Here is a 21,080-nt window from a genome sequence, read left to right as displayed (position 1 = left end):
GTTGTTGGATGATGGTTAGCCATGTTTAGTATCGAAGTGTTCTTTCAATTAACGTATGTATTGGGTTTGCCAAAAAGTTCATTTGGGCTTTTCCATAAGATGTCACAAGTAAATCCAAATGAACTTTTTTGGCAACCCAATACATTATTTATTTATTTAAATCTTAATATCTTTTTAAAATTGAAGTATGGTTGGCTTACATACATTGTATGTTTTAGACATAATGCTATTGCATACTTAACAGATTTCAGAATAGTGTAAATATAACTTTTATATGTATTGGGACACCAAAAATTCTCGTGACTTGCTTTATTGTAATAGTCACTGTATTTTGGTGGTCTGGAACCAAAGCCACAACGTCTCTGAGGTGTGTCCATATCTCAAGATGGCAAGTCCATCCCAGCAGATCTCCAGCCCTGAATAGATCAGTCCAGAGTTGCCAAACGGGAAGTTTCTCAGCACCTGGGAGTTAACTAGAAGGGCATCAATCTTGTTTGACACTTCTCAGCTGAAGGCTAAACTCTAATCCATCATAGCAAAGTAACAGTCACCAGCCAGAAGGCAGTTGGTGTAAAATAGACAGACCATCACGGGGGACAAGTAGGGACCTCGCCTGGAGAGAAAGGGCTTTAATTATGGAGTATCTGTGCTGTTTTAATGCTTGCAGGAGGTTCTCAGGTGGGCAGAGATATGGATGAGGAGGGAAGGTGTATGAACTGGGCCTCTGCTGGGGATCAGGGCCTCGTGGAGGAACAAGCAGGAGAAGTGTCAAGGGTGTGCCCTGTGAGTCAGACAGACAGGGGCTCAAGTTCAGACTCTGCCACACACTCGCTCTGTGACCAAGGCCAGAGACCCCTTCTTCTCCTGCTCTGGGGTAGGTTGAATTATGTACCCCTCCCCCCAACCAAAGCTATGTCCACATCCTAAGCCCTGGTCTCTGTGAATGGGACCTTATTTAGAAAGAGTCTTTGCAGATGCAATGAAGGATCTCAGAGATGCGATGTCCTAGATTAACCAGGGGGTCTTGAGTCCACTAGCATCCTCACTAGAAGAGGAGACCCAGACACAGAGGTGAGGACACATGAAGATGGAGGCAGAGACTGCAGTGTCTCCAACACTGCAACTGGGACATGAGGGAGAAATGGCCCAGAAGCAGCTCTGATGGAGGTCACCTCAACAACACACCCTAGATGCAGGGAGGGGGCTGTACTCACGGTCAAGCAGACGTTGATGAGGGTGCAGACCTTCCCATCTCCAGTGTACTTCGGCAAACAGTTACAGACGGCCTGTCCAGGAAGAAGGCAGAATGGGTCATTTCACAGACAGGTCCTGTTGGCTCTCACTCCATCATCATCCATCCAGTTTCTGATGTACACAGTTTTCTGCTTGCTCACAGTGTGACAGGGGCTGAGGGAGGCAGAGTCTGGGTCCCTGAGCCTCCAGCTTCCCCGCCAGAGTCTTTTCGCCCCCAACCCCACCCCTCCTTTATGTGGAGTCCTCACATGCTCCCACCTCCCCTAACCTTCTCCCTAGGGAGACAATGCATCGGTCACAGTGCTGGGGAATATGTGACCGAGAGAGGGCTTAAAACCGTTATCTTCTGCTGTTGTACATGTATTTCAGAGGCTCAAGCCCAAGAGAAATGGTAAGATTCTGGCCATCAGAAAGCTGAAGGAAAGGAGAGCCTGGCTGGAACCCTTCATGTTTCTGGAGCCATGTGGTGTTTGCACATGCCCACTTCTTCCCACTGCGCTGTGCTGTGCTTAGTCGCTCAGTCGTGTCTGACTCTTTGTGACCCCATGGACTCTAGCCCATCAGGCTCCTCTTGTCCACAGGGATTCTCTAGGCAAGAATACTGGAGTGGGTTGCCAAACCCTCCTTCAGGGGATCTCCCCAACCCAGGGATTGAACCCAGGTCTCCCACATTGCAGGCAGTTTCTTTACCGTCTGAGCTGCCAGGGAAACCCAAGAATACTGGAGTGGATAGTCTAACCCTTCTCCAGGGGATCTTCCTGACCCAGGAATCAAACCAGGGTCTCCTGAATTGCAGGTGGATTCTTTACCAGCTGAGCTACCAGGGAAGCTCCACTGTAGGAAAGGCCTTTTCCCCACGAACCCTTTGTTCCCTGCTCCTCCCACCTTCCTCCTCTTTCCAAAACAACGATCTCTAGGGGCATTTTTTCAGGATTTCCTCTAATGTATTTACTTCATCCTGTTGCCCCCTAGAGGTCTGTTCTCAGCCCCTCTCCCTCAGGCCTGGGTCTGTATCCTCGGGAATTTGCTCCTAGGAAAATGTAGCTCCCCGGGGAGGCAGAGCTCACCTGGTTGGGTCCCGTCTGTGTGCACTCTGCATGCCTATGGCAGCCACCATGGTTCTCCAAGCAGGGGTTGATGTCTTTAAAACAAAAATCCCACACCTGGCATGAGAATCGAGCTTATTTTTAAATAAAGGCATCTCAACGGATCCACAGGATGGCTGACCAACCAAGCAGAGCAGGTGTCAAGGCATGAGTTGGTTTTCTTGGCAACTCTGTGGCTAAAATAACCCAACAGGGAGGGTGCTGGCTGTGGTTTCTCAAAACTGACTCCTCGGGGCCGGGACTGTGCCAGCAGAGGCGTATCTACAGGCTTGACTCTGTCCCTCTATTGAATGAATATGAGTGTTTGCAGCCAAGGACTTGAAATAATAGAATTTTGGAGTCTAATTCAGCATTTTATGAATGAAGAGATGTAGGAATTAAAAAAAAAATTTGTAACCATCACAGTGTAATTGGCTCAGAGAAGAATCATCAGTAGATGCTCAGTTTAGGAGGACATTTTGATGGCAAGCAGGACGTCTGCTTGGTGTGAAAGCGTTTCCTAGCCGATTGCTTATAAGCAGCCGAGGAAAAACAAGTAAATGGAAAACAAGTGGAGAGATCAGAGAGCACCTTGACCGAAGGGTCAAAACTAAAGGCAGTTGGAAATTGCAGATGAGAGGTGGTACCTACCTATGCACACGATGCCATCGCCAGTATAGCCTGCCTTGCACACACACACCCGGCTTCCTGGAGTGGTTCTTTTACAGTCAGCCTTGGCAGAGCAACCTCCATTGCTGATCTCACAGGCATTGATTGCTATAGAAGAGAAAGATGACACAGAGCAGTAGAGAAGGAGGGGGAAAACTGATGTGTTTTTACTTGAGTCATTGAGAAATAGAAGTTACTTCAAAATGGCAGGGATTGGATTAAATATAGATAATTCAGAAGAATGCAAGCATTAGATGTCACTGGTGAATTCTAACAAACATTTAATAAATACCAAAATTTCACATACTTTCCTAAAAACTGAAAGAGGAGGGAGAGAAGACTTCTCAATTCATTCTATGAGGCCAGTATTACTCTGATGCCAAAACCAGACAAAGCTATCACAAAACAACTATAGACTAATATCCTTCGTGAATAGAGATTCAATATCCTCAAGAAAATACTTGCAAGTCAAATTTAGAAATATATAAATGTGATTACATACTGTAAGAAAGAGGTACTAATACAGGAATACAAGATTCCCCCAAGTCAATTAATGTAATAGAGCACAGCAACAGAATGAAAGACAAAAGCACAATCATCGTAGTATAAGGAACGAAGCCTTTTGTCAAAATTCAATATTGTTAATGATAAAAACACTCAATAGACTAGGAATAGAAGGCAACTTCCTTAACCTGATAAAGGACATTTTTCACTTATGAAAAACCCACAGCTAAGATCAAGCTTAATGATGGCAGACCAAATGCTTTCTCCCATAATTAGGACTAAGGCAAGTAGGTCTGCTTTTACCACTTCTATTCAACACTGTGCTGAATGAAGGTTCTGGTCAGGGCAATTAGGCAAGAAAGAAATAAAAGGCATTCAGATTAGAAAAGATGTAAAGGCATTTCTGTTTGCAGATAACATGATGTGCTATGGAAAATCCTGAAGAATCCACTAAAAAGAATTAGAGTGAATCATTGAATTCAACAATGTTGCAGGCCACAGGATCAACAATCAAAAATCAATTGTGTTTCTATACCATAGCAATGAGCAAACTGAAAATGAAATTAAGAAAACAATTCCACTTACAATAGCATCAAAAGATGGACTCCATTAACCAATTACGAAACACTCTGAAAACTACAGACATTGTAGAAAGAAATAAAAGATGACCTAAATAATAGAAAGACCTTCCATGTTCATTGATGGAAAGAATTACTACTGTTAAGGTGGCATTACTCCCCAAATCTGATCTACAGATTAAATGCAATCTGTCGAAATCCCAGTTGACTTCTTTGCATAAATTGACAAGATTATCCTAAAACTCATATGTAAATTCAAAGGGCCCAGAACAGTCAAAACAATCTTTAAAAAAAAGAGCAAAGTTGGAGGACTCACACTCCCTAATTTTAAAACTTACTACAAAGCTTCAGTAATAAAGACAGGGTGGAACTGGCAGAAGGATCCATATGGAATTAAGAGTCCAGAAATAAACTCAAACATCTGTGGTCAACTGATTTGCCACAAAGGTGCCAATATGTTATTTCCATCACAGGAAGAAGGATCTCTTCAAAAACTGATACTGAGATAATTAGATATCCATATGTGAAAGAATGAATTTGGACCTCACTATATATACAAAAAGGCTTCCCTGATGGCTCAGAGGTAAAGAATCCATCTGTAAAGCAGGAGACACGGGTTTGATCCCTGGGTGGGGAAGATCGCCTGGAGGAGGGCATGACAACCTACTCCAGTATTCTTGTCTGGAGAATCCCATGGACTGAGGAGCCCGGCGGGCTACAGTCCACAGGGTTGCAAAGAGTCGGACAGACTGAAGCAACTGAGTACACAGACATGTATACAAAAATCAATTCAAAGTGGATCAAAGATCTGGAGTCCCAAGGTGTGTGTATGAGTCCTGGCTTGCCCTTTGTTCACCATGTGACTTTAGACAAATGAATTTTGGGGTATACCCATACAGGTTTATGCGCAGGTTTGGATAATGTATATGAAAGTTTTATAGAAATATTGAGCATTATATTAACTTACAGATGACAAAATGATGCAAATAGAAGTCAAGCAGCTGTCCCCAGGTAACACTATAAGAACATAGATTTAATCCCAGGGAGTCTAACGACAGGACTGTTTATAACAGCTGCCATTTTGCTATCTCCCCCCAAAACAGGGGGCAAGAGAAACATTACAGTTATTTGCCTTTCCACTGTTTTCATTGGTATGTTGAACACATCCTACTTCAGGGAACACCTGAGACAATCCCCAGGGTCAGATGGTCTAGAACACAAATTGGTGAGGACCTCCCTGGTGACCCAGTGGTTAAGAGTCCACCTGCCTTATAAAGCAAGGGACATGGGTCCAATCCCTGCTCTGGGAAGATTCCATGTGCTGCAGGGCAACTAAGCCCGTGTGCCACAAGTACTGAAGCCCACATGTGCTACAGCCCATGCTCTGCAACAAGAGAAGCCACCATAATAAGAAACCTGTGCACCACAGCTAGAGAGTAGCCTCCCACTCACCACAACTAGAAAAAGTGAACGCAAGCCCAAATTTAATTAATGAATTAAAAAAAGAAAGCAAACTAGTGCAATCATTGTCTAGCTCCACCACAATCTGGACTGAAGTCTTCCTGGACACAGTGTCAAGAGAAAATGATGCTGCTTCCATTTTTTTCTAGCACTGAATATGTATTGGTCACCATAAGAGTGTTAGCTCATATTTATCGAGTGCTCTGTGCCAGGAATGTTCACAGGTATTAAGTAAGTCATGCTGCCATCCAACTATCCATTGAGCAAGATTCTATTATGACCTACAACTTACAGATGACAAAAATGACGCAAAGAGCAGTCAAGCAACTGTCCCCAGATAACACAAACTGTTAAGAACATGGATTTGAACCCAAGGAGTCTAACATCGGGGCTGTTTTTGGCAGCTTTCTCATTCTGTTGTTGTACATGGAGAGGTCATTTCATCCCAAATCGCTCTGCAAGGGACATAGTTTTATGTTTACTTTATAAATGAGCTAACGGTAGTTTAGAGACCACTCAAGGCCATGTGGGGAGTGGGAAAAAGAACCAGGGCTCAAGCCTCTTTGTGTCCCATTTCAGAGTCCCCATGCCCAGGCCATACCCTTGGTCAGCCAAATCCATGGTTTTTAAAGCTCTCCAGGTGATTCCAGTTGTGGCCAAGACTTAGAGAAGAGAACCAGGGCAGTGGCCCTGGACATTCCAAAACCACCACATCTCATCCGTGAATAGTAGGTGTCCTGCCCCTGAATGAGATCAGCTACCCTATCACGACTTGGTAGCAGTTCCCCATCACTACTTGGTAGCAGCTGCCCATTTATTTATTTTTGGCCGCATCACATGGCATGTAGGATCTTAGTTCCCCGACCAGGGATCGAATCCACACCCCCTGCATTGGCAGTGTGAAGTCTTAACCACAGGACCACCAGGGAAGTCCTGCAGCTGCCCATTTAGTCTGCAGAAACACAGATCTCTCAATAGCTTGGGTTACCCTCCACCCAGCAAATTCCTTCTCTACTTACCTGTGCAGATGGTCCCATTCCCCTGGAACCCTGCTGCACATTTGCACAAGGCTGTGCCATCTGGATTGAGAAGACAGCTGCCAAGAGAAAGGGCAAGTGGTGTTTGCAGAAAAATGCACAACATCCCACCTCCCGCCTGGATGGGACTCACAATACCCTTTCCCCTAGGATCCCAGCTCCTGCCCCATGAGGCACTCAGAGGTCCTCCCTAAGGCTTGGGAGGAGAGTTGATCCCTAGCACAGCCCCGCTACAAGCAGCTAAAACTGCAGTCATTTATCAGGCAAACAACAGAGTGTGTATATGGAGGCATTGGTTCAAGGATACGAAGGGCAGCTGCCCATCTTCAGAGAGCATCCTATGTGCTCAAACCTATACTTCACACACTACTTCACATAACCTACACAATATCCAGTAGCCCTAACAGGTAGGTCTATCATTCTTCCCATTTTACAGATGAGGAGACCAAGGCTTAGAGGCATTAAATAAGTGGCTCAAGGTCATACAATCAATGGAAACCACAGAGGCTGATTCAAGTCTAACTCCAGCTTCTGGACTCTTAATGAATTAACCCATTAAGCTCCTCTGGGTGTTGTGAATATGAAGTTCACTTATGAAGAAAGAAGGCTTGGCTGTGAATTGCAAGTAAGGTTTGATGAAATTGAGGCCCACCAGGCTCCTTCTGCTTCTGTGAGAGGGTCCCTGTAGCTTGAATGGCAGTAACAACTGGCACTCTGCCAACGTGTCCGGTAACTCAGGGGGTAGCTTGTTCAAAAGGTTGGATCTGGCAAACTGATGGTGGCCTCATTTTCAGTTCTGTACTTAAATCTATCATAAATCCTCAGAAATGGTCTCAGGAAGCTGCTTCCCTAAAGATGGGGTGTGGTAGACACACACTATTAGGAAAAATCCCCTTTGCATCACTCCCAAAGGTGGCTAGAGGGCACCTACTTGGCGCTGGTGTGGCAGGTCCCGTTGCAGTTGTCCTTTGTGATCTCTGAAAAAAGAGAACCAAATGCTGTCAGCCTTTCTTTAATAAATCTCACTGAAGAATATTCTTTTAGTACTTGGTGATAGGAAATGATTTACTTCCTCACAAGTTAACTGGTACACATCATGGGAACTATGTGACCATGTAAATTTTCTTTTACCTTGGTTTCTAGGAAGCTTAGAGACAAATCTGAAGGTCAAATACACTGATGGAGTGTCTCCTGTGTGCCAGGTCCGTGCTAGGTGGTGAGGCTGCACACTACTCCCTGGGGCTTAATTTCTTGTTTTAATGGGTTGGCCATAAAATTCATGTGGGTTTTTGTAAGAGCTTATGGAAGGCCCCAAATGAATTTTTTGGCCAACCCAATATTTATACTTTCTATGTTCCTTATTCTTTTTTTTTCATCATTTTGCTACAGAGTGATGATATAAATAAGCAAATTTTGTTGTTGTTGGTTAGTCACTAAGATGTGTCCTATTCTTTTGTGACCCCATGGACTGTAGCTCCCCAGACTCCTCAATCTATGGGATTTCCCAGGCAAGAATACTGGGGTAGGTTGCCATTTCCTTCTCTAGGGGATCTTCCCAATCCAGGGATCAAACCCACAACCCCCATCACCACTGGCAAGTGTATTCTTTACTGCTGAGCCACCAGGGAAGCCCAAATAAGCAAATATCTAATTATAATTAAGTTATTGTTGTTGTTTTGCATGTGCAAAAATAGCCCAGAGCCTGGCATGCAGCAGGTACTCACTACCTATATGCTGAATTAATTCCTAAATTTCCTGGAACAACATTATGTTCTTATTCTTGGATGCCCAGCTAACAGATAACTTCCTGGCAAGGGAGGATCCGGAGAGAAATTGTTAGAGATGATGGAAAAGTACCCACTGGGCTGGTTTCTCAGGCTAAGAGCTATTGGGAAATCTTGTTAGGTCTGGCCAAGTTATATAGAAGGTCCTGAAACAGAGACCTGGCTGTGTAAGTGGGAGGGAACAGTTACAGATTCCCAGGGGCTAGGTGGATGCAGTGCCATTCTGTGCCTTTATGTGTGCTAGTCCTTGAGTCTGGAAATCTCTTTCTCTCTGTTCTGTTTCTGAAATCCCAGTCACCTTTTAGGTCCCCCTCTCTGAAATCTGCTCTAGACCTTTGATTCACTTAATTGATAGAGACCACGTGGTGTGGTCTTTTGAGAAGGATGTGGCGCCCCTATCTGACCTCAGAGGGAAGAGTGCAGTGATCAGTCAACGATGTCTGACATGACTCGGGAGTGGGGTAGAGGCGCTTTACACTACACTCTTATATCGCAATTTTTTGAATATGACTAAACATTTATTGCCGTTACTAGGCTGAAGCTCCTTATACAGATTGTGCTCCTTCTACAGACTGTGCACTGGAGACCAGGCTGGAAAACTGGGCAAGTGCCAACTGGCAAATAGCTTTGTACTACACCCTCCTAACAGAAACAGAAGATATTAAGAAGAGGTGGTAAGAAAACACAGAAGAACTATACAAAAAAGATCTTTATGACCCAGATAACCACGATGGTGTGATCACTCACCTAGAGCCAGACATCCTGGAATGCAAAGTCAAGTGGGCCTTAGGAAGCATCACTACGGACAAAGCTGGTGGAGGTGATGGAATTCCACTTGAGCTATTTCAAATCCTAAAAGATGATGTTGTGAAAGTGCTGCATTCAATATGTCAGCAAATTTGGAAAACTCAGCAGTGGCAATAGGACTGGAAAAGGTCAATTTTCATTCCAACCCCAGAGAAAGGTAATGCCAAAGAATGCTCAAACTACCACAGAATTGCGCTCATCTCACATGCTAGTCAACTAATGCTCAAAATTCTCCAAGCTAGGCTTCAACAGTACATGAACTATGAAATTCCAGATGTTCAAGCTGGATTTAGGAAAGGCAGAGGAACCAGAGATCAAATTGTGAACATCTGCTGGATCATTGAAAAAGCAAGAGAGTTCCAGAAAAACATCTACTTCTGTTTTATTGACTACACCAAAGCCTTTGACTGTGTGGATCACAACAAACTGTGGAAAATTCAAGAGATGGGAATATCAGAGCACCTGACCTGTCTCCTGAGAAATATGTATGCAGGTCAAGAAGCAATAGTTAGAACTGGACATGGAACAACAGACTGGTTCCAAGTTGGGAAAGGAGTACTTCAAGGCTGTATATTGTCACCCTGATTATTTAACTTATATGCAGAGTACATCATGAGAAATGCTGGGCTGGATGAAGCACAAACTGGAATCAAGACTGCTGGGAGAAATATCAATAACCTCAGATATACAGATGATACCAACCTTAAGGCAGAAAGTGAAGAAGAACTAAAGAGCCTCTTGATGAAAGTGAAAGAGGAGAGTGAAAAAGTTGGCTTAAAACTCAACATTCAGAAAACAAAGATCATGGCATCTGGTCCCATCACTTCATGGCAAATAGATGGGGAAACAATGGAAACAGTGACAGACTATGTTTTTGGGCTCCAAAATCACTGCAGATGGTAACTGCAGCCATGAAATTAAAACATGCTTGCTCCTTGGAAGAAAAGTTATGACCAACCTAGACAGCATATTAAAAAGCAGAGGCATTACTTTGCCAACAAAGATCCATCTAGTCAAAGCTATGGTTTTTCCAGTAGTCATGTAGGGATGTGAGAGGGCTATAAAGAAAGCTGAGTACTGAAGAATTGATGCTTTTGAACTGTGGTGTTGGAGAAAACTCTTGAGAGTCCCCTGGACTGCAAGGAGATCAAACCAGTCAATCCCAAAGGAAATCAGTCCTGAATATTCATTGGAAGGACTGATGCTGAAGCTGAAACTCCAATACTTTGGCCACCTGATGCGAGGAACTGACTCATTGGAAAAGACCCTGATGCTGGGAAAGATGGAAGGCAGGAGGAGAAGGGGACAACAGAGGATGAGATGGTATCACTGACTTGATGGACATGAGTTTGAGTAAGCTCCGGGAATTGGTGATGGACAGAGAAGCCTAGAATGCTGCAGTCCATAGAGTCGCAAAGAGTTGAACATGACTGAGCGACTGAACCGAACACCCTCCTAAGGTGTTTCTCCTCCTGGAAGCAATGGAGAATCACAGCAGGTCACTAAGTCCTGGGGAGTGGGTGGGAAACAATACTACTATAGTCCAGATGTTTATGTCCCCTGTCCCCAGTTCATACTTTGAAATGTAATCTGCAATATGCTGGTACTTGAAGGTGGGGACTTAGGTGACTAGGTCATGAGTGTGGAATCTTCACGAATGAAACTAATGTCCTTATAAATGAGACCCTGGAGAGTTCCCTTGCCCCTTCTACCATAACGTGAGAAGACAGCCCTCTGCAACCCAGAAGAGGGCCATCACCAGAACCCAGCCATGCTGGTACCCTGATCCCGAATGCTAGCCTCCAGAACAAAATGACTTTCTGTTGTTTATAAGCCACTCAGTCGGTGGTACTTTGTTATAGTAGCCTGAACAAACCAAGACATATGCTTTAGAAGGTTCTGTGTGGCAGCAGCGTGAAGAATGGAATGGAGGGAAATGTGACAGAAGGCAAAGAGATGGATCACAAGGGTACCGTTGAGAGGAGCAGGAGGAGGCAGGAGGTGAAATAGTTCACCTACGGTACTAGGGAAAGGGCAGGGGGAGGCTGAGAGGGTGGCTCCAAGACTGGGTGAGCAGGTGGGGGGTGGACTGGGGTCTTTCTCCACAGTAGAGAAAGCAGGAAGATGAGTCTGGTGGTTCATCGTTGGCCCCTCTTTCTTCCCCTCGTGGCACAAATACACCTCTACCTGCTTAATGACACGTATGTCTCCAGCCTTGGCCTCACTCTCGAGACTTCCACCCACACACTCACACCTGCTCTACAGTGACTGTCTGGGAACCTTCTGCATCTTTCCCAGACTGCCGGCTGCTGGGGCAGGGACCACACACGGCTCACTGCCGTGTCCTCTGGCAGGAGCTCCAAGTATCTGATGAATGAATGAGTGAGCTAATACCTCCTGGGAACCTCCACCTGTGTGTTCTCCCGCCCCTCAAACTCACCCGCCTGCAAACCGCACTACCTCCTGCACCCTGCCCCTAAGCTGGACTCTTCCAGAACTGACCCATCATCTACACAGTGGATCCCTCCCTCCCTCCCTCTTCCTTTCTTCTGTATCTCTAGTCGCCTCGTGCTCTTGATTTTAACTCATTTGACAATTAAGTGTCTTCGTTTTCCCTGCCACAGTCAGGCCACCACCTTGGTTCAGATTTTTGTTAACTGCCTCCTGAAAACCTGTGCAGCCTCCAGGTTGTTCCCTGTCCCTTTAAATGCTGTTGGTCCTCCTGTACACAGGAGGGAGTCTATGATACAACAGATGACCTCCTGATTATCCTTGGCTGTCACTTCTGTCTTGCTCTACTTTAGGGATTCCCCCAGGCTGCCTTCCTGTTTATGTGACCCTGTTGCTCCCTACTCTCCTCTCCCAGGCCCTCTAAACCCTTGCTTGGCACATCAGCATTTTACATCTGCTCTAGGGTATCTCCTTGGCTTGAGACCATTTACACTTCCAACTTTAGCTTTTCAATGAAATCTGTGTTACCCTGATTTTTAGCATCACATGGAGTTTTGGGCAAAGATACTCCTTCTGATAATTCCATATCCCTGGAGCCCTCATTGGCCTGTCAGGCACCTGTGACTCCTCTCCAGCTCCTGCCCCAGAAGAGGGGGACTCTCTGATACCTGCTTCCAGGGGTAATCTCTCCAATCCAGTGTCAGAATGACCTTTCTAAAACACAAATCACATCATACTGCTGACTTGCTCAAAACCCTTGAATGGCTTCCCAACAGGAAGCTTCAGCAGAAGGTCCGTCGCCCTTAGGCTTCCTGCCTACATCTCTAGCCTGTTCTCATTCCACGTTCCTCTTTGCCCCTATATTCCTCTCATCCTGCAATCCTGTGGTTCTGTAGATGTGCAGAGCCCCCCCCCCCATCTTTGGGCTTTTCCATAAGCTTCTTTCTGTGTGAAATTTTCTCCCCTCTCATCACTCTCATGGGGACACATTAGGAATCATCAGTGCAGTAGGAGTGGGGAGGGTTCAGGAAAATGGACCGGCTCAGGCTCTACTGAGAGTGGGGAATAAATTGATATAATCTCTTGGCAATAAGTAGCAAACTTTTCCCCCAAAGTACCAACTGCTAGCTCAGAAATCCCATCTCAGGGAATCTAACCAAATGGATTAATAAGATAAATACAAATATATATGAATATATACACACATATACATGAATATATATATATGAATGAAATAGTCTTTGCAGCATTGTTTATGATAGCAGAAAACTAATTTTAAGAACATGGTAAAGAGAATGGCTACCCACTCCAGTATTCTTGCCTGGAAGATTCCATGGACGGAGGAGCCTGGCAGGCTACAGTCAGTCCATAGGGTCGCAAAGAGCCAGACACGACTGAACCACTAACACAGTCTGATAATCGGATATTATATAGAAATTAAGAAAAAAATGATATTTCTCTATGTATTTATTCACATGAAAAGATATTGATCATATGTATTATGTGAAGTGAGAGACTCACAAAACTGTGTGCAGAGCATGGTCCCATACACATGTCTATACCTAGAAAAAGGCTGGAACGCTAATACGAAATACTAATGATAGTTTTATCCCTGCCTTGGGAGTATGAATAATTTTTATTTTCTTTTTGATGCTTTTATTTTACAAACTATTTTTGCTACAAGTAGGAATTATTGCCAAAGAAAGAAATGAAGATGACATTTCTATTTTAGGAGGAAAAGTTGCTGCTGAGAACAGATCACAAGTACGAGAAGGTTGGCTCTTACCACTGTCACATTTCACTCCTCGCCAGCCCACGTCACAGTCACAGGCACCATCACCCAAGGGTCCTTGATTGCATCTCCCGTGGACACAAGTACACACTAAATGGAAACACAGCCATACACTGTCAGATTTTTGACCCGTGTTCAACAACTCACTTTTCATTTACTACAAAGGTTCACTTCTGTGTATTTAAATTCTCCAGTCCGCTTCCAGATAATTAGTGTCACTAATGGGTAGGTGGGGGAAGGGGTTGGATTCCCAGGAAGGGCAGGGGGCATAGGAGTGGGCTAAATGGTGAAACAGGTTGTGCTTCAACAAAGACCACCCTGTGGGGACTGTATAGCACTGTGCGGCAGTGACCCAAGCAGTGTGAGAGTGTCCTTGGCTCAGGTTATCAGAAGAGCCAAGGTTATGTGGGATCCCTTGGGACGGAACCATGTTTATTCCCTAAGAGTAGGTTTCAGAGAGAAGTCCGCTAGGATCCTATAAACCTGGTGTGGCTCTGCCTTCACTGACTACATAGAAATGTTGATTCCTTTGTTATGCAGCAGTGTCGTGAGTGTCTTTAGGAATTGGATGAAAGCTAAGGATGCCTTTCTCAAAAAAAAGCATTCGGCCTTGGGGGTTTGCTGGGCCCTGTGAGAATCATCTGTGGATCCTAGGTTAGGAAATCCTGCATAAATGCCAAGTATATAATTCTTCCATATAACACAGAAAAACTCAGCACAGTAACGCCAATTACATATTATACAGCCCAATTATAATGACTGAATTATATATTGATTTTGTCTGCCTTGGACTGGCTGATGAGAAAACAGTGATAGCCAGGTCACATGCATGACTCTCAATAGAAGGCAGAAAAAATGCTTTGTTTTCCCATCACGGATTAGGAAACCCCTTCTTTCCTGTCAGCACCCTCATAAGTGTGTGTCCCTGGGCACAAGAAAGTCAGGGTGAGAGACTGTAGGTGACTTATTGACACTTATTGTGATAAGTGATTATTACTGTAATAATAAGTGATTATTATTCACTTACTGTGATCTGCTGAAACAGATCACAATTTTTGTAAAAACAACATAAAGCATGTGGCTGGCTGTGTGGATCAATAGAGTGACCATCCCATAAAGGGCCTGATTCAAGAACAAGGCTTTGGAGGGCAGCAGGGTGTGCATTCAAATGTCATCAGGTGTGACCTTGGGGGAAGTCACTCAACCTCTTTGCCTTAAGTCTTCATTTGTAAAAAGGAGGCATAAACACTCCAGTATATATGGTTCACATGTGAATTAAATGAGATAACGTGCACAGATCTGCTTTCCAAACAATTACACAATGTCCAAAACTGAGTGTAACCACAGAGACCAGGGCCCGCAGACCAATACAGAAACCTGGGTGGGTTGGAGAATGTCGATGAGCAGACTGGGGTGGGCTGGTAGGTGCAGGTTAGTTAGTACTGAAAATGTTTGGCGTTGCTGCTAATGGACACGACTGAAGCGACTTAGCAGCAGCAGCAGCAGCCTAGTGCAAATTACACAACACAGAAGTTCTTGTAATTCACATGATAATGGCGGTGGGGGCGAGGTGGTGGGGGGTGGATTCCAGCCGGCCCTGGACACAGGCTGGTTAGGGAGCACGTATTTAGACTCTCTTTCCTCCTGCATTTCCGGGTTGGTTCGGGGAGCCCGCGGGGTGGTGGTGGGGTCCGCACCTTGGTCGCAGTGGATGCCGTACTTGCCCTCAGAGCAGGTCTCACAGGCCGTCCCGCTGAAGCCCCGCCCACACTCACACACGCCTGTGCCATTGGCTCCGTCCAAGCAGATCCCGTTTCCCAAGCAGACGTTCTCAGGTTTCCCCGGGCAGGGCTGGCACTGGGGGCCAAAGTAGCCCGCACAGCATTCTCTTGTCTGAAACAGAAGGGCCAGGCTGGGTGGGGACAGGACCATACCGCCGTCCTTTCGACGTGTCCAGCCACAGTGTGGACATCTTGCAGGCGGGACTGGATGTGTGCCCGTAGCCTTGACCCCATGTGGAATGGTTATAAGGGATGGGGACAGCATCCCCCAAGAACGCGGCAGGGGGGCATGCAATTTCCACAGGTGCCAGCACCAGCATGCAGGCTTCTGCTGAGGAGCTAGGAAGGACCGGAAGGAAAAAGGCAAGCAGGAGCAGAGGGTGAAGAAAAGTGAGAAGGGAGGAGGGGCAGCAGGAAGAGTCTCGTAGGTGATGCCAGATGGGCCCTGTTTGTTGTTCAGTCACTAAGTGGTCTCCGACTCTTTGCAACTCCATAGACTGCAGTCTGCCAGACTCCTCTGTCCATGGGATTGCCCAGGCAAGAATACTGGAGTGGGTTGCCATTTCCTTCTGCAGGGGATCTTCCCGACCCAGGGATGGAAACCATGTCTCCTGCATTGCAGGCAGATTCTTTACCACTGAGCCACCTGGGAGAGGCCCTGGTCATCCACAAACCTGGCCCCTGTGTGTTATTTCATCTGGTACTGAAGGTTGGGGGTCAGGTGAGACCTCTGACGTTCTATAAATGACTCTCTTAGTTCCGGGAAGCTCTGCAGGATTATCTGCTTGCTTGGGCCTGCTTTTATTCTTGACTGCACTAAAACACAACATCTCCTGCAGCTGTACTCTTCACAACTTAAGAGCCGAATCACTGGCCTCTAGGATTGGCAGAGGCTGTGTCTTCTGTGAAAGGAGCAGGACAGGATGTTATAGAGAATTTTCCTGCAGATTCCAAAGCCACAGCCAAGAGGTCCCTAGCCCTGGGTTTCCACTTTTCTAAATAACCAGGTGCCCCTGTTCTTGCCTTAGGGAGTTGCCCATTTCCTGTCTCTTTCCCTTTCTTGTGAGAACAGGAAGATCCTCTTAGCCTCCTGGTCCCTCTATTTCTTCATCATGAGACTGAAAATTGCAGCTGTCACCAGTGTACTGACTTGTACGGCTGTCCTGAGTTTTAGTGCTGCTCTGGCTATTTCAAGTGACAAATGTAATGGAGATAATGAGGGGACTTCCCTGGTGGTCCAGTGGTTAGGAATCCACCTTGTAATGCAGGGGATGTGGGTTTAAGCCCTGGTCAGGGAACTAAGATCCCACATATCATGGGGCAATTCAGCCCATGCACCAGAACTAGAGAGCCCGTGTGCCACAACGAAAGATCCTACGTGATGCAATGAAGGTCTCATATGCTGCAACTAAGACCTGATGCAGCTAAACAAATAAATATTTAAAAACAGATAATGAGAAGGAAGGCAAGATGGCAGAAAGAATCCATGCAAAAGCACCTTGAAAAGTACAGCATATGATTATGTTTCTCAATATTATTGCCTTTGTTAGAAGACTTATTAAATTGTTATACTCACAATGATGGTTTTCACACACTTTGGCTGGCACCCAATGAACAGGGATCGCCTGCCCATGAAATAAATGGTATAGAGACATCTCCTCGACTCTTTGCCCTATGAAATAATAGCAACTATATTAATATCAGCTTTTCAGTTAGGACAAAGCTTTCCAATCTCTGAAAGCAAGGAGGTGGGTGATACATTGCTGTCTCTCTAACTGAAATGTTCTGGAAAGGGAGGGGGTTGGCTTCTTGGAGCAGCTTCATAAAAAATAAAATGCAACATTGAAATGCTGGCTGCCAGAATACTAGGTGGAAAAATGCATATAATTATCCCTTAAAGTGATACTCCATAAAGAGAACTTTTCTTTAGAAGATTAGTTCAAGTTGGGAAGAATCATAGAGTAACTCAGATAAAAGAATCTTTCCAACACTCGATATTGAACTGAGACTTGGTTTCTTTTTATTTTTTGGTTGATGGTCTGCCTTGGTCTGAGGCAGGATTAAGGCTGTTTACAAAGACTTACACAAGAGTAAATGCAAACTCAAGTGAGAAGAGTCAGCACTGTTATTGTCATAAATTACTATTGTGCCATGGAAGGTGCATGTGTGTTGATTCTTTGTAATTGTTGGAGCATCCTCTGAAGCACCTTTTCCTATAAACAGCTACAAGAAACATAGACAGGTCATTCATTCAGAGATATGTGTATCACCCCCCAATTCTGTCATGTGTTTCTTTGTGAAAGTTAGTTATAACTTCAACCATAAAGGGAATCAGGAAGGTGGGACTCCTCAAGGCTTGAAACAGTATTACTGTGAAGTCCACCTCCTCTGATAAGATTTCCTGCTCCTGTCCTCAACCAGCTACTGGGATATGAAAGATGTAGAAACTGAAAAATCCCTTCTCCCATTGGGCGTTGATTGAGATGAGCTCCTGTTTCTATTTATTTATTAATCAAAATTTTGCTTTGGTTCAAAAAAAATGGATTCAAGACTTTAGAAAGATGCATACAAGATTAAGAAGGTGAGATTAAATTGAAACCCAGTGAAGGAAGGAGGGCAGTGAAATGAAGTGTGCTCAAGATTCACTTTCTAATTCAGACCTCCCTGTGATCCAGAAACAATTTTATCAAAGAAGATATCAAAGAAATACTTACTAGTGGTTTAGTTCCAAATGGGCAGATGGGCGACTGGGGACACTTTCCACACTTTCCCTTGGTAAAACACAAAGGCAAAGTGAGGATTTCATGGTTATTACTTTTAATCAAAACAAGGTTGCAAATATTTTCCAGACTGGAGGCTGAAGGTTTCAGGCTATAGAACTGCAAATCAGAAGCTCATCTGGCTAACCTCTTTCATGTCCTTTGAGCCAAACACTTCAGCTACTTCGGGTCATGGAGATTGGAGCATCACTTTCTCCACTATACATTTCAGATGCTTGTAATCTTGTAACCTGTGCGAGTCTTAACTCAGTTAAATCCTAATTCCTGTAACACTAACTCTCATTTATTGAAAACCCACTATTTAGTGAATTGGGCCAGACTGTGAGATTAAAGAATGCATCACCCACAGTGCCCCCAGCCTTAGGGGCACACTGTCCAACAGAGAGGTCAGCATGGAGATAATATCCACTGTCATGCAACAAAGATTCACAAATGAAGAATGACAGACATTTTAAAAGTGCCAGCCTGTTCCAAGACAGGAGGAGGCCAATGTGACTAGTTCTTAACTTGGCACCTACTGGATGGTATAGCTTGGTCATTCACAGCTCTCACTCTGGGGCCAGAATGCCTGGACTTGAACTCCTTCTTTGCCACTTGCCAGCTCTGTGAACCTGGGGGTGTCACTTAATCTCTCTATGGCTCATTTTCCCCATCTGCAAAATGGGCAGAGTGACAGTGCTTACTCTGTAGGGTGTTGTGAGGATTCCATGGGTTAATACATGTAAAATGTTTAGAGCAGTGCCTAGCACATAAAAAGTGACCAATAGATGTTAACAGTTATCATTACTACTGAGAGAACCTATATCATCTCATGGAGTAAAAGTCTCAATTACTTGTCCTATATTATACTGAAATGATCCATTTCCATATTTTCTCTCCTGGTAGATTATGGTAGGCCCAACCCTGTCAATGGGTGTACAGGGCTCCTTCCCTGTGCCTATGCTGGGCATGACACATTTTCCCATTGAGGAAGACCATGGCTTTGAAATCCTGGTCAACACAACCCTTCAGGCAGCCTTTCCAAGGCATACAAGGCACTAGACTGTGTGCCCATTGAGGGCAAGGGTCATGTCTTATTTATTTCTGTAGAGCCACAACCAAGTATGCTCTTTGGCATTTAGAGATGTTCCTTTAGTGGTTTTTTAAACTGAATTGAGATACTCTAATAGATGTGTCCCAGGCTTTCAAAATTATAAAAAATAAGCCAACACTCTTTAGTTACATCGTTGGTCTTGGATAGAACTTACTCGTACGATAGTAGTGTCATTAACATCACATCTATTCTTCTGAATTTCCAGCACTTTCCCCAAGCCATGGATCACTCCCTTGTCAGTGGCTACATTGGTGTAGTTTATCGGAGCCTCATTTACGTAGAGCTGTGAACAGGAAGGTTAACTGTCAATTTTTACTACAGTGATTTTAAGGGAAATAAGGACGATAGGGATTGGAGGATGTCAACATGACACCAGCCTAGGAGATACTGCAATATTCACCTGGCAGGTATAGCACATTGTACTGGAGACAGCTCTGCCCTAGGAAAGGGGAGTCTGAGTGACAGTTCTGCACCTGGTACCTTCTATCTGTGTGACCTTGGGCCAGTTGCTTTTCCTCTTTGAATCTCAATTTCCTCCTTTGTAAAAAGAAGAGGTTGTTCCAGATAATCTCTAAGGTTTCTCTCCATCATCCAAATGATTGGTTTTTACTGTTCAAAAAATTCTGAATCATGATCACTATATTAGTGCCATTGATAAGATGTGCTTGGCTGTGCTAGTTATTGGTGGTCCCAGAAGTGTGGATGCCTTCCACAGCCAAGACATAAAGAATGAAACTTAGCATCCTTTTAGCATATCTCTGCTTCCTAGTTAATTTGCAAGCACCCCTCAGTAAGACTAAATGACCATTATACAAGAATAAAAATAATATTTGAGTGTTTTAGAGTTTGCAAAAATGTGTTCTACCAGACAGATCACTTTCTAGGGTGTGGAGACTGCTCAGAGGTCTGTATTAACCATATCATGTTTTCCTTGGGGCTTCTGTGGTGTTCACAGTACATTTGTATTGTCTTTGTTTGTACTGTGTTTGCCTAGTGTATCAGTAAGTGTGTAAGACATGGGAACTAAATTTCTAACTTAAATTCAACTTTGAGTTATAACTTGCTTGGTTTTGATTTTTTTTAATGGAAGGATATCTTAATGATTATTTAGTGCAAAATAAGCCATTAATTTATTTCTGAGTATAACTAATATAACTGAAAACAAATGGTTGTTTGAAAAACTGGGGGGTCATACATGTGTGTGTACAGGTGTAGCAGGGCTGAGGTTGGGAGAAGAGGGAATTCTTTGTTGTACTAAACAGATATCAACTTCATATCTAATGAGCATTTAAAAATGATTAACATCTCCCAAACTCCCCAATGCATCAAGATTGAAGTGAGTCTATTAAGTGTTTAAATTTTAACTTCCACTGAATGTTAAAGTCCCTGACTATTTACTTGGAGTCAAGTGAATTTCCATGGGATGTTGGACTGAATCATGACTGAGGTCCACCAGTCCATGACTGGTGGTCCAGGGCCTGTGTAGTTTTGGAGAAGCAGCAGGGGCCTCACTTGTGGTGTCAAATGGTGATTGCAAAACAAATGTGCAGAATTCCAAGAGGCTGAGCTGATTTAAAATATCAAAATGTCAGAACTTCTGATGTTGTAATAGTGTTGATTTGGCATAAAAATATCTGAATCATTTTTATTATGAGATATACTAGAAGAATTACAAGCTGCATTAGAATTTTGATCTGCACACAAGTCTCTTCATTTAGACAGCATTTTCCCACATCTCTGTTGTCCTGAGAGTGAATGAGTTATCAATAAAAGCAAAACCACTATTGTAAGATAGAACTATTTAAGATAAAGCCTCTATTGTAAAAGAAAAAAAGAAAAATCTCTAGATCAAAGACTTTTCAAACACATGGAAAATAAACATGACAGAATCAAAACTGACTCAACTAACCAGAATATTCATTTCTACATGATGAAATAAAAGATAACAAAGATAAAAACAAAACTATAAGGTCTTTATCAACAAAGATTGCCTTACCTGGAAAA

General features: G+C 44.1%; 1 protein-coding gene across 2 annotated transcripts in view; it reads right to left on the bottom strand.

Moving 5' to 3' along the window:
- The window catches only part of STAB2 (stabilin 2), a 164,892-nt gene that overhangs the window by 48,022 nt on the left and 95,790 nt on the right, over window positions 1-21,080 (bottom strand). For both annotated transcript variants that reach the window (XM_081595580.1, XM_081595578.1), the window contains 10 exons: window positions 19,231-19,359; window positions 17,918-17,974; window positions 16,780-16,875; window positions 15,120-15,315; window positions 13,417-13,512; window positions 7,520-7,565; window positions 6,571-6,647; window positions 2,991-3,116; window positions 2,322-2,395; window positions 1,215-1,286 (listed from right to left, as the gene is read on the bottom strand). In XM_081595580.1, coding sequence (XP_081451706.1) covers window positions 1,215-1,286; window positions 2,322-2,395; window positions 2,991-3,116; window positions 6,571-6,647; window positions 7,520-7,565; window positions 13,417-13,512; window positions 15,120-15,315; window positions 16,780-16,875; window positions 17,918-17,974; window positions 19,231-19,359 — 969 coding nt within the window. The remainder of the gene's footprint in view (window positions 1-1,214; window positions 1,287-2,321; window positions 2,396-2,990; window positions 3,117-6,570; window positions 6,648-7,519; window positions 7,566-13,416; window positions 13,513-15,119; window positions 15,316-16,779; window positions 16,876-17,917; window positions 17,975-19,230; window positions 19,360-21,080) is intronic.

This window comes from Giraffa tippelskirchi, chromosome 4 (genome assembly GCF_054371585.1).
Source record: "Giraffa tippelskirchi isolate mGirTip1 chromosome 4, T2T-mGirTip1v1.2.pri, whole genome shotgun sequence".
In the NCBI taxonomy this organism is placed as follows: Eukaryota; Metazoa; Chordata; class Mammalia; order Artiodactyla; family Giraffidae; genus Giraffa; species Giraffa tippelskirchi.
This window is presented reverse-complemented; position numbering and strand designations above follow the sequence as displayed.